The sequence below is a fragment of the Metarhizium acridum genome, assembly GCF_019434415.1.
Source record: "Metarhizium acridum strain ARSEF 324 chromosome Unknown scaffold_141, whole genome shotgun sequence".
Classification (NCBI taxonomy): Eukaryota; Fungi; Ascomycota; class Sordariomycetes; order Hypocreales; family Clavicipitaceae; genus Metarhizium; species Metarhizium acridum.
The window spans coordinates 904,254-917,109 of NW_027094020.1; the positions used below are offsets into that span (position 1 = coordinate 904,254).

Sequence of the window (12,856 nt, forward strand, 5' to 3'; positions counted from 1 at the left end):
TATCGCCGACCTGTCTGCATAATTCACTGCACGTTTCTCCGATATTGAGCTAAGTAGCCGATTTCTAATTAGCAGGCACCTCTGGACTTATATGGAGATCATCAGGGCTAGACGCACCCAATGGAATAACCAGCAACTACAAAAGGTCAATTTTAGTTGTGGTTTTTGCCATGGCTAACTTCTATTCTCAACTTGACGATATATTGACATCTATTTTTATATAATAATAACACACATGGTTGCCGTTCAATTAGTATCCACGCTATCATCGTTCTGGCTTATACCTGCTACTCCTGCTCTTCCTTTTCAGATTTAAGTAGTCTGGCAGCCTGCGTCATTTTCAATTTCTTGGCACCAACTACAGTCTCCACCGAGCTTATTTGAGTCGGTCGGTAATGAGAATCATTTATGCCGCCCAACCACTCAGCATGAATCGTCGGTACGTGCTCTTTGACAAACGCCCAAAGAGCATCTGCTCCCGGGGCATCTCTGGTGATAGCAAGAGCGGATACTCTGACGATCCCTAAACAAGAGCTCAACCTATCTGAACAAGGTTTGGAGAAGCCAATCAATTTGATGTTGTGATGGGGCCCAAGGTGATGTGACGAGGTAGCAACCATCTTTGGGAAATGGCAGTTGAAAGCAGCAGACTGATTTCCTCGAGTAACGAAAACCATGGAATAGGGTTGTCTTGAGCTTTCCGGTTCAGGTTTCCCCGTGGACTTTGAACCGGAGATTGATTCGAATCCTCTAGTAATCGCATTGAATCCTATGTCGACATGATTGCATAGTACAGGCTTTGGAGGCCTGGGAATATTTGTCACTGGAGGGACGGCACCCTGCCTTGAGACTTTGGTTTCAAGTTTTGCCGCTCTCTTGCCTCTCGAAGGCTTGATATGTGTTCTTCTATGTTGGCCAATGGGACTCAGCAAACTGGTGATGAAGTCAGCGGAGAAACCATGCGGACTCTGACCCTGCTTACTTGCAAAGAAGCTCCAGGATAGTATCTTGATCATCAGACGAAATTTCAGGCCTTTCATGTTGATTAGATAAATTAGAAGCTCAAGGAAGTCATCATGGGGGACCCCCATACCACGATACTGTTGAGAACGGCGTATCAAGATGATGAGCCAGGCGCTTCCGACCAGGTGGTGCAATTGGGGTTGTCATGATGTGTTCCAGAAAGCATATAACGAGAGTAAAACGGCGAAGGCAGATATTGTTCCAGGAATTATAATTGTGAATCCTCCTTCTTTGGCGAGAGGGTCTGGGTTGCCTTGGTGCAAAGATCAGTTGACAATTAGCTCTACTCCAATAGTCGAAATAGGAAGAACATTGAAATCAGCAGTGGGTCAGTAAGCAGGGAATTGACGAGGCACTGTGTGTGAAAAAGTGGATACATGTCTAGGCACCCTAGGTAGGTACTCCGTACTGAAATCTGCATTACCGTACCTGGGCAGGTCAACGGAGTAGCGTCAATAGAGTGGAGTCAAGCGTTTGGAGGTCAGCAATGTCTCAGGGTATGGCACAATATTTCGCGCACCAGACTGCCCCCAAGCACCTTTTGGCATTTGCTGCAGCATAGACACTCAACATAATGTGTATTTGCCAAACATGGCCAAGAGACAGCCTACGGACACATAAGTAAAAAACATTGAAAGGTGATACCGAGTACGGAGTAAAAGGCAAGCAAATGGCCTAAGTGGAGAAGTTTAAAGGCGCTGGCGTGCCCAATGATCACTGTTGAATTGATAGAATGCTGCGTGCCCAGGGTAGGGATGGCGCTGAGCCAAGTCTATAGCTGGTTTTCATTGAAAACCAATTATAGTACTGGAAGGTAACCAGAGTCAAATGCCCTTTACCACTTGACAAGCTTGTTTTAGTGATGAAGCTAGGTGCAAGTGCATGTCCGGACTTCCTAACGAGCAAAGGCGATGACGGAGAAGGAATTCTAATGTTTGCATCACTTAAGGACCGCGGTGAGGAGACCCTTCAGAAAAACACCAGTTGACTGAACCACAACACCAAGCTACTTCCAAACAAGTACTCAAGTACTTACCCAGGTATATTACCACAGGGCATATTTGAGACTTGAACTGTGCTGAAAAGGGAAGAGTACCTAGTCAGATGTGCATGTGACAGGATCGACGGCTCTATTTGGCCAAGAAAACCGTCACTGTATTTCATGTTCCGAGTTTCTGATGAAGCGAAAGCGAAAGCGAGTCCTGAAAGGTTCAATGTTTGAATCATTGATGTTTACAACCATCTCTTCGTCTTGTGTACTAGCCAGCCGCCGGGGTCTGCACCGACTTTCATAAGCCTTGCAGAGAGTACCTAGGTACTTAAAGTACTATGTACTTAAGTTCTCCGTACCTGGACAGTGAGGTACCGTTGACGCCTTGGGCGGATGGGCAACACGCATTACCATAAGTTTACCTCCTACTTGAGGACTTGAGTAATTTTGGGTATGTACGTGTATCATCGTGCGCTTTCTTGCGCGTACTAAACACAACAACTATTTGAAGCTTCTGGACGTGCTGTTCGGCAATTTGTATGTCGCCACATCTTGAGCTAGCTCACCATGACGGCATGACAGCATGACGGCTTGACCCCTCGACACAAGTGGACACCTGAAATTCCCAAGGTTGACACCTTACCGAAGACACATTTGAAGTACCCGAGTACTCCGTACCCAGCTAGCTTGCTCAAGTGAGCTACCCCTCCAACCTCTAAGCCCTGCAGTCCCCTACAGTGTCGCCCCGTCACCGTCACGGTTCCACACAAGCACCGCGTCCCGCTAGCCAATCCGCGCCCGCCATCGCCTCCAAGTACACCTAATACCCAATGTACACTTGGTACATTTCCAGGTACGCTTGGTACTTGCCTGACTTTAGCACCAGGCACACACCACTTGAGCGCTCGCTTTGCACTTCACAGCTTGGCCTGCTTTCGTCCTCTGCAAGACGCATGTCTTCACCAACTGTCTCTTTACAACTTTTATAATTCTTATCACTGTGCCTGGCCCGATCCTTATTGGTCATTGGAGTTGAGAGGGCTTCTGGCTTTTCCTTTCCGCACCACACATGTTAAATTTGTGCATCTGCCGCCCAGCCGGCCCTCACGACGCTGTGACGTCTTTACCTCGAGCTTAGCCCTTGGTGTGAAGATATCGACTTCCAACACTTCTCCAGGGCCATCGTCCCGCCACACTTCCAACCTTGGGCTGCCGAAGCTGAGCATCCAAGCTGAGCAGCCGGCTCGAGCTGTCAGAACCTGATCGCTCGAGCACTCGACATGGATAACGACACGGACAGCAAGACGGATCAGGCCGCGAGTCCGACAAGGAACGTTGCCGCGACGGCCTCACCCAACGACCCGGACCATAGCCATGCCCCTTCACCTGATCCGCCTTCTACTCGCCCAAATCCCTTTGATGATAGTGATCTCTCCGCCCGCAAAAGGCGTCGAACTTCGGGCTCTGCGTCACCCCCACCACCAGCATCGGCATCGGCATCAGCATCAGCATCCGCATCCGCAAGCTCGGGCGCATCGACATCTGGGAAAGTATCCGCAGACGATAAGTCGGCCGTCAAGAGATCCAGCACCAGTACAATGATCATGGGCCAACAGTCAAAAATTGCAGTCACGTCTTCTGCAGACAAAATTGAGCTCCCATGTACTCCAAGAACGCCAACAGACAGCGCCAAAAGCAATAGCCCGACGCCGTTATCCTCCAGCAAGGTCACCATCAACCTGAGAAAAGTCGCCGACCCTGTCACTAACTCTGCAGAAACTCTTTTGCCGTCATTGAGTAACGACGAGGCTCCACCGGTTATCTCAAACGTCACCGGCGATCGCCAACAAAAGCTGACTGTGGAGGTGCCGCAGCGCGCCAGGTTAGAAGAGCAGACTGCCCAAATGTCGGATTCTGCAAGCCCACCAGTTGAACTCATCGCCATCTCCGACGATGAAAACGAAGAGAGTGATGATGAAATGGCTTTTTCCGTTGACGAAAAGGCTACTGGAATTCTGAGTCGCGGGCTATTGCCTCTTGACCCTACTCCGCAATTTCCTTATATCCAACGCAATGAAGAGCCATCCCTGCCGCTGCTTCGATTTATTCATCACTTCAAAGCTGGTATGGCCGTTTTAATCCTTCTCTTATTCTTTTCACCTTCTTTACTACGTCAAATCCCCATTTTGTAATAGCAGTGGTTGGTACTAAGACCTTTACAGATTCTCCTATTAACCCCGAGGCTCTTATCTTACTACAAGCTTGGATCCAAGATTATCTGAGTTTTGCCAGAAATGCCGAGAAGTTGACGGTGCTAGACTCTCGGCAAGCAAATAAAAGGTTCTGGTTAATGTTCCCTGAGTCAATGCTGCAGTTGTTGCTAAGAAGGTATGTGTCTGGCCATCTCCTCTCGCAACCCCTTCCCCCTCCGTGCTCTTGCCATTTTTTTTTTCCGTGTTTGGCCTCAATGTTACTCCTTTTTCAGCCTGGTCTAGCTTAAGAGCGACTGTGAAAAGGCTTAGCTGATGATGTTAACTAACGATTTACAAAGTTCCGAGCTTGTCAAGTCACCGGAGCTGCGCAGTGCCATAATCGGGGTCTATTCCGCCTTTGCCTGTGTAGCGGCTCGCATGGTTGCTCTGGACATTCTGGTGCTTCGAGAAATGCAATCCACCATTGGAGTGACCAATCAGGAGCCTCCCGATCTGTACTCCGCAAAGTACCTCCTACAGCTTCATGACATAATAGTCACCGATGTGTCCTCACCAAATACCGGCGAAGAGAGATCTCTTGGCTCGGATTGGATTCAAAATGAAGTCGGGTCCTACCTACTTACTAAACTACAATCTAGCCAAGGTGGCAGCGTGTCCGCCTTCTCGCATTTGGCAGCTGCCTTGACAGCCCTTGTCCCAAAGTTCCCACGACTGATGGAACATTTGGCAGCCATCGCAAAAATTCTAAGTAGTTGTTTGCGAGAATCCGTACGAATGCTCGTCACGGAGGGCGACCGAGTCGCACAAGCACACAGCCAATTGGAGATAGGTACTACTACTTGGGACAACATTTCGACTTGTTTGGAAATGGTAATTGAGAAACACGTTACTCAATTAGGTGTTGACACAGCTACAATTCTAATACAAGCTTTGACGGATGTTTTGAAGTGGACGCTGCGTGGAGAACACAGATCAGCATACGACACTCTGCGCCAACACCTGCAAAAATATCCCAACCTACCTTATATTCATGGATTTGAGGCGGTTGCCTGGCAATGGAGGCTCGGTATTTTGGACCGTTTAATACGTTCAAGTCAAATGCAGCTTCGTGTTATGGCCATTACCAGGTTGTGTAACGACCTCGTGTCAGTATGGAAAAGCACCATAGACGCCGGTGATGAAAGCAGCCACAGATTTCTGGCATTTATTGGGGAGTGTTTACTGGAGACTCGGTTGATCGATTACATATTGGGCCCGAACTGTCATCCTGAGATTATTGTCGAGAGTTCGAATGTGTTAGGGTTTCTGATTGTTACCAAGCTCTACAAACAGCACCACACCGACCGTCTATGGCAAAGTCTCATGCTCTGCCAAGATCCTCGCATTACAGAGGCTTTAGCACGTATGGTAACAAGTATAACCAACCTGTTCGACTACGATGGTTTGCTAGGCTGGTGTCAAAAGTTCCAAACAGTGCCGCTTGAAGCATTCTCGCCGGCCATACGCACTCTCTGGGACAATGTTATGAATGACCTGATATCGAAATGTCAATCAGAGCGGCATACACCGTCATTCGAACCCTTCGATCTTTGCTTGAGGCTATTAAGGGAAGCCTCAGTTTGCACGGCGGGATCGCGAGTAGCCGATCCCGATTTACAAATGGTTGCCATACAAAAATTGAGGGAACTTTTGACCACCGCACGACCCGATGATCTAGACATTTTGCACCTGAGCTGTCTGGACGACATAGCCAAGAAGTCGCCTACAGCACTGGGAAGTTTGTGGTGCTTGTCCATGTCCATGCGGGGAAACATTCCCAACGAAGTCGAGAATCTCACGAAGAATCACGACCTTGCGAGGCTTCTTGTAGAGGAATTGGCTCATGCAGTCCATGCCGGGCAACAAGCGGGTGCGTTTGCCGTCATTTCTGGCGCGCCCAACGTACCCAGAAGGGATCTAATCGCCAGCATTATTCAATTTCAACCGGCAGCTTTGAATAACGGGCTAGGCGCCCTATTGCTGGATATCATTGTTGGTCCGAAATCACCCTGTGCCGATGACAGAAAAGCTGGCTGGTATGTCATCACAAATGTGATGAGAAAAGTATCAATGAAGAACGCGTTTTTGCAAGCTTGCTTCTCCAGGTACCTGCCTGGCCTTCCAGCTTCCTGTTTCTCAGATGGCATGCTCGATTTCGTTCGAGAGCGAGTCTTGTGTCTGGCCGTAGATGGCAGTAACTTTGCCTTGGATGACGCAGAAGCCCTTTCGCACAGTGGTGTTGAGCAGCTTTGGCGGATCATTTTAGAAGCTGAAGACCCCCTTTTGGTGTCTCGGGCTATCTCTACGCTCGCAGTCGACCTATACTTGGAAAGTAATGCTATCAAGTCATATTCGGTCTGTCGGTCGAGGAAGGTGCACATATCGCTGGTCAATCGATGCTTGAACCAGATGAAACAAGCGGCTAAGAAGCTTAACGGATCCGCTGAGTCTGTTATCGGGGATGACGATGAATCAATGGTGATTGTTGCAACCACTGAAGAGATCCAGCTACAAGAGCGTGTTTTCAGACGCTCTCTCCAGTTGATGAGGTTTTTTCTTGAAAGCTACCAGGTGCACGGCCGGTTTTCCGTTGCGGACTTCAGACCGTTGATGCTGACGACGGTAGAAGAGATAAAAGGCGAGTCAGCATGTTTACAGTATCAGGCCTTTGACAGCTATAATCGCTCCGACATCAAGCCCTTAAGTATTGGTCTTGGGAACTCCATTGCTTCCCTTTTAACTTGTATAAAAAACTTGACCGGATTTGACAATTACCGCATATATTATCGTGGACAGCCGCTCCTTCCCAAGGAACATCAAACTACGAAGTCTTTAGAAGAGCTTGGCATACGTGATGGATTTATTCTGGTCAAACAGGAAGAAGGTAGTGCGTCACTTGCAGGATATATACGCCCTGGTTCATCGCCACTAGAGATTGAAATTCTGGGCCACTTTCAAGATTTGTGGGAATATCTGAGTATGGGCGAGAAATTAGCTGAAGAAGTGAGTGCGTATAAGCTGGGGAGCGGTACAAGCGAAACTAACTCGTGCAGGTCTACGACTTTCTTGTGAAGCTTCCGGCAGATGGCCACTTCATGCTGCAGTTTGAATCGGATCAGAATGATCATTCGAAAGTATTCCTCAACGGGCAGGCGTTCAAGACACTATATGGCCTCCATGCCCTAATTGACTATATCGAGGCTGCTCAACATTCTGCATCCACAACGAGTCACGACGATTCCATGGGAACCACGTTGACATCTTACCAACAGGCCCTCGTGAGGGGCTTGCGCCTGATTGTCAAGGCTATAGGCGATCCCAAGACGCTAGATGAAATGCCGGCTGTCCAGCAGCTACGAATTGGAGCTACAATCCTGCAAGTTTTCGTGAAGCTGTTCACAGGTTAGGGCTGATATCCTTTCGTTTTGGAGCGTTGTGATACTGACTGTTTATTCAGAAGCTACCAGGTACAAAACGTTATTGCAATTTGGCGATGACGTGCTGCCACATCCCACTCGCCTCATAGACATCTTAACCAAGGTGGAAGGCGACACAAGTGACACCAGCTTAGCATTGATAGAAAGTGCATGCACAGCAGTCTTGCGCGTGGGCTCGGTGAACCAGGAATTTTGGAACACAATTGTAACATCAACCTCTTTTCTCGACATAATGAAGAACTTTCTGTTGAAAGATCCTCGAAAGGAGGTGAGACAAACAATTGTTGAACTTATCGAGGATATCACGGGCCCACAAACTCAGCTCTTAACACCAGAAAGCGGCCACTCTGTTTATGGCAGCCAGGAAACCAGACCCGTTTTGCTTTCCATCTGTACCGCTCTGATCGAGGGTCTGCCACTTTGCCTCATCCACCAGTCTCAGCCTGAGGAGTACTTCAGAGCCCTGCTTCATCTGATTGCCCGCGCATGCACAATGACTTCTCAGGCCTTGGATATTGACCTTCTCGCAGCAGTGGCACGGGACCTCCTGTTAAAGCATACCTGCATAGAAGTAAGAAAAAAGTGTTATCATTGCATGGTATCTCCAGGAGCTAACATATATTGATAGACAATCGATCGGCCGGATATAGCAGACCCAATCGCGGCTGGCCTAGTGGCTGTGCTGCACATTTGTGTACAGAATAGCCAAAGTCACAGCACGTCCAAGAATTTTGATGAGTACGCTTGAATCGTCTGCCTCATTGCTTCCACTAAATTTATGAAGACTTACCAAATGGAGTAGAAACACAATATCTCGGTTATTTTGGCGCCATCTCTTTCCAAGGAAACGACGTGGTGACAAGGACTGCGTTCCTCAAGTGATTCTCAATTCGGGCACGCGAAGGAAGCTCTACGATGTAGTTTTCCGCTGCGTTAGATACGATTTAAATTCTTTCGTTCACATACTTAATACGTTGAACGGTCTTGTGCCATTTTACGTGGAAGAGCCTGGTAGGTTTCTGAGAAACTCCACTAGAATCCCCCCCGTATTGCACGCAACTGACTGCATGTCTGTCTTGTGCAGATGACCCTTATCTCTACGATCTTCCGTATCAATTCGATCGGTCTAGAGCAATCCGAGCCCCATGTGGATATGTTGGATTACGAAACCTCTCCAACACCTGCTATCTGAATTCACTGCTCACTCAGCTGTTCATGAACACCCAATTCCGAAGGTTCATTATGTCTGTCGCCGTGCAAGACCCACAAGCATCACAGCAGCTACTCTTCTATACCCAGAAGCTATTTGGTTATATGCAGGAGAGCTACCAACGGTTTGTGGACCCTTTTGATGTGGTGACCTCGATAAGGACGTATGACGACACCCCCATTGATATTCATAATCAGATGGATGTTGACGAGTTTTACAACTTACTTTTTGATCGATGGGAAGGGCAGTTGCTCAACAAGGATGATAAGAAACAATTGCGTTCATTTTTTGGGGGCCAGTTGGTCCAGCAGGTGAAGTCCAAGGAATGCCAACATATCTCGGAGCGTCTCGAGCCATTCTCGGCTATCCAATGCGACATCAAAGGCAAAGCCACACTTGAAGAAAGTCTCCAAGCTTACGTGGACGGCGAGGTGATGGAGGGTGAAAACAAGTACAAGTGTTCGACTTGCGACCGTCATGTTGATGCAGTGAAGCGAGCGTGCTTGAAAGACGTGCCAGACCACCTCATATTCCACCTCAAGCGTTTTGATTTTAACTTGCGAACCTTGCAAAGGAGGAAAATTAACGACTACTTCACGTTCCCCAAGAGTTTGGACCTTGCCCCGTACACAGTCGAGTACCTCAACGCCGAGAAGGATGCGACTCGGAGCGACATTTTCGAACTAGTTGGAATCCTCGTCCATTCGGGAACAGCTGAATCCGGACACTACTATTCCTACATCCGAGAGAGAGAAGCTTTTGGTCGACCAAGTTGGGTTGAATTCAATGACGACTCTGTACTTCCATGGGATCCATCCCTGATGGAAAGCGCAACATTTGGCGGCCCAGACCCTCAGTCGTCCCTCCACGACATAAATGGTATCGTTTATGACAAGACTTACAGCGCCTATATGCTTTTCTATCAGCGTGCATCATCTCTACACCATGATTCAACATCTGGCAATGCGACGATTAATGGCCGTCCACCACCTGTTGAGGTCCCGGCTCCATTGAAGGAGCATATTCTCAATGAGAATAAGGTGCTACTTCGCCGACAATGCCTCTTTGATCCGGGCCACAGTGTCTTTGTACAGCAATGTTTTGGCCACTCCATTTTCCTTGGAGAAAGTCAGGCGGCCAAGTTTCGCACGTCAAAGAATGATGATGAAAGCGAAGACGACGAGGAGGTGGGAAGGGGTGCAAGTTCTGATCTAGATAGTTCGACCCACACCTTGCAGAACTTGGCCATGGAAATGTCTCTGTCTCATTTCGATCAAGTGGTTTCCAGAACCAAGGACTCTATCCTGATGGAATCTTTTGCGTCAATGTTAAGATCTGCGGTTACAAAGTGCTACGATTGCGCACTTGCATTTTACAGCTACTTCCATGTGCGTCATGGGGCTTTTCGCTCGTTGGTTCAGCGAAACCCAGATCCAGACATCAGAAGCTTTACTGGCAAGACGCTTGTACTTGCGGCCTCCAAGATTCGAAGCGGTCTTCCGCGACTTTACCATTGCCCAGTCCCAACAAGAACGGGCTCCAGCCAAGCTAGTATGGATAGCGAGGATGACTGGGACGACTCAGAGCCCCCACCGTCAGTATTACAAGGAATCATGAGCATCTTTAACCACCTTTGGAGATTCTTTTATGTACACATAAGGTCCTGGGACGAATATTTCGGCACGGTGCTCGCCTTTGCCAGACTTGGAGAACTCGAGGTTGGCCGTCTCTTAGCGGACAATTACTTGCTTAAACTACTCCATATCATCAGCGCGGATCCGTCAATGGAGTTGCAGCCCAACTATCAGCGCATGGTTAATAACCTAATGCGGCGCTTCAACTCTAAGCCGGCTTCCTACACTGCAATTCTGGCACTCATCGACTACCTCATGGCACAGCTGGAACCTATGTTGAGCGCAGATGTGATTGTGGACGAGGCAGAGGATAGACGCGATGGACGAAAGCCCTTCCCATGGACATCGGAGGAAGTCCAGGCTGTTCACAACCACCCTGACGGCCCTGCGACTAGTTTTTTCACGGAAAAACTCTTGGAGACGGATCAGGCACCAGAGTTGACAAACAGCATTATTGGACGATTGGTCGAGAGCGGAGAAGAATTGGATCTCAGGGTATTCAACACCCTCCGAAAGAAAATCCAAGGGGAGACGACAACGCAGCCAATGGACTCGTCCATCCGGGCAGCCGGGCGGTATGCTGAATGCAGTGAATCGCTGGAGAGAGTGCATATCCTCATCAGGCATATTTGCACACAAGCACGCAGTCTCCAACACAATGAGGGATCTACGTTCTTGGGTTTTGTGGACCTGATGCTGCGCTCTTGCCGACCCAACGAGAGTCTGGCTCTCGCACGTAGAAGCTACGTTATTCAGGCGATCCCTATGTGGGCACCGTACCTGCTAGTGTACGGCGACGAGCACACAAGGGGCGTGACAGAGCGGCTTATCAACGATAGGCTCTTTTCGCCCGTAGGACTTGACGTACTTGATGGGCAGGACGATAACGCTGCTCTAGAACCAGAGACTTTAGAGCACGTTATCCGACAGCTCGGAATCAAGTGCCTGATGTACCTCCGGGACGTCCATGTACGGGGAAGAATACAGCTTGAGCGCAATGCAGCAGGAAACATCCTACGTGTCATTGGCTACTGCGTTCCATTCTACGAGGGAAGCGACGAAATGAATGACTATGCAGACGACAGCGCCGAGTTCCGGGCCATTCAAGGGGGTATGCGAAGCAACAACATACTGGATCAAGAGATGATGTGCTGACTGTTATTTAGAAATAACAAGCCCCCTGCAAAGATTGCTTGTGGACGAAATAGAGGACGATGGGTCTGGTATGTTCTCTTTGGTTGTACGGCAGTTCGGGGACACGACTAACGAGGAACAGAATGGGATGGCTCATGTGGCTCATCGGAATTCATGGATGCCAACATAGGCGCGTCGGCACAGACAGGACATCATCTACATGACTAAGACCATGCGGAGGTCCGTGGCCGACAGCACAGTGCACAGCGTTGAAGGATCCGAATCTCGACACGAGAATTTTGCTTTGCTCTCCCGGCTGTCTTTCTTTTATTTCTTTTTGCTATTATTCGGGGCGTCTCTTGATCTTTCCACTGCCAGCATTCACGATACAGAAGGACAAATGAATTATGAAAGACTTAGATCAACACAAGGAGCAGGCTGTCAGTACGAGCAGCCTGTGTTTGATGCACATAGCAGCGGTGTCTCGGCGTATGGAAGGAAGCAGGTTTTTTTTTCGGTTGACGACGATTTGCGGGGCTGTTTACGAGCGACGGCCCCGTGGGTTTGGGCTTGCAGCGTATGATGTGCGTGATATGGTCGACAGGTCAGAATTTGGAGTAGGTGGATAGCAGTGGTAGAGATAGCAATGAATGACAAGGCGCGTAGGAGTCAACGGGTTTCTTTCTCACTTCGGGCTTTGTGTAACTTGCCATGAATAACTGATTCGGTAAATGCATGGGCATGGGAGCTGAAGGCTGATACCAGCTCAGCATTGCATTTGTCACAAGGTTCATAAGAATAAGGGGTGGTGACAAGGTTCAAAAAGAAATGCAGAGATGTGAAAATGGCATCAGGCGGTGTTGGGAAGACAGGACAGGCTAGCAGGCTGTAATAGTCGACTGGTCATACGACGGGGCTCTCTAGAATGGAGGATAAGGTCGCATGTTGGGGCCGCAGATTAGCTGAATTCCTTCTGGTGATGAATGATGCGGTTTCGGGGACCTCTTTGTTACGGCCTCTACACTATTTATGGAGTACTGTCGGCCTTGGTCAAAGTGTTGGGGAACGAGCGAGGGAAGTGAGTGAGCGGCTACAGCGATGTTGGTTCGACATGACATGGAGAAGATGGTCGAGTCAAGGCTGTCGACGCAGCGAGCTACTATTATTACCTCGCG

The 12,856-nt window shown here is 48.8% G+C and overlaps 5 protein-coding genes across 5 annotated transcripts; 4 read left to right on the top strand and 1 right to left on the bottom strand.

Moving 5' to 3' along the window:
• Positions 1–186: 186 nt before the first annotated feature.
• On the bottom strand, positions 187–1,305 carry POP3 (RNase P and RNase MRP subunit). Its single transcript, XM_066119476.1, has 3 exons — positions 1,094–1,305; positions 983–1,033; positions 187–933 (listed from the first exon to the last, which is right to left on the bottom strand). The coding sequence occupies exons 1-3, from the start codon at positions 1,168–1,170 to the stop codon at positions 288–290; spliced, it is 774 nt and encodes a 257-aa protein (XP_065975271.1). The 5' UTR covers positions 1,171–1,305; the 3' UTR covers positions 187–287.
• A 1,989-nt stretch (positions 1,306–3,294) lies between these two features.
• J3458_008946 (uncharacterized protein) lies at positions 3,295–7,673 on the top strand (the record flags this gene model as incomplete). The annotated part of the gene is made up of 4 exons (XM_066119477.1): positions 3,295–4,138; positions 4,237–4,402; positions 4,566–7,269; positions 7,320–7,673. 4 exons carry the CDS (start codon positions 3,295–3,297, stop codon positions 7,671–7,673), a joined length of 4,068 nt encoding a protein of 1,355 aa, XP_065975272.1.
• A 262-nt stretch (positions 7,674–7,935) lies between these two features.
• On the top strand, positions 7,936–8,844 carry J3458_008947 (uncharacterized protein; the record flags this gene model as incomplete). The annotated part of the gene is made up of 3 exons (XM_066119478.1): positions 7,936–8,274; positions 8,332–8,714; positions 8,788–8,844. The coding sequence occupies 2 exons, from the start codon at positions 7,936–7,938 to the stop codon at positions 8,449–8,451; spliced, it is 459 nt and encodes a 152-aa protein (XP_065975273.1). The 3' UTR covers positions 8,452–8,714; positions 8,788–8,844.
• A 101-nt stretch (positions 8,845–8,945) lies between these two features.
• Positions 8,946–11,702, top strand: J3458_008948 (uncharacterized protein; the record flags this gene model as incomplete). Its single annotated transcript, XM_066119479.1, has 1 exon — positions 8,946–11,702. One exon carries the CDS (start codon positions 8,946–8,948, stop codon positions 11,700–11,702), a length of 2,757 nt encoding a protein of 918 aa, XP_065975274.1.
• A 199-nt stretch (positions 11,703–11,901) lies between these two features.
• J3458_008949 (uncharacterized protein) lies at positions 11,902–12,264 on the top strand (the record flags this gene model as incomplete). Its single annotated transcript, XM_066119480.1, has 1 exon — positions 11,902–12,264. One exon carries the CDS (start codon positions 11,902–11,904, stop codon positions 12,262–12,264), a length of 363 nt encoding a protein of 120 aa, XP_065975275.1.
• Between the last annotated feature and the right edge of the window lie 592 nt (positions 12,265–12,856).

Excerpts from the sequence above, each read along its gene's own strand:
- POP3 (XM_066119476.1), bottom strand. The coding sequence starts at position 1,170 with ATGACAACCCCAATTGCACCACCTGGTCGGAAGCGCCTGGCTCATCAT. Across the intron at positions 1,034-1,093 it reads CCGTTCTCAACAGTATCGTG|GCCTGAAATTTCGTCTGATG; the intron begins GTATGGGGGTCC and ends TCAACATGAAAG. Across the intron at positions 934-982 it reads ATCCTGGAGCTTCTTTGCAA|TTTGCTGAGTCCCATTGGCC; the intron begins GTAAGCAGGGTC and ends CTTCATCACCAG.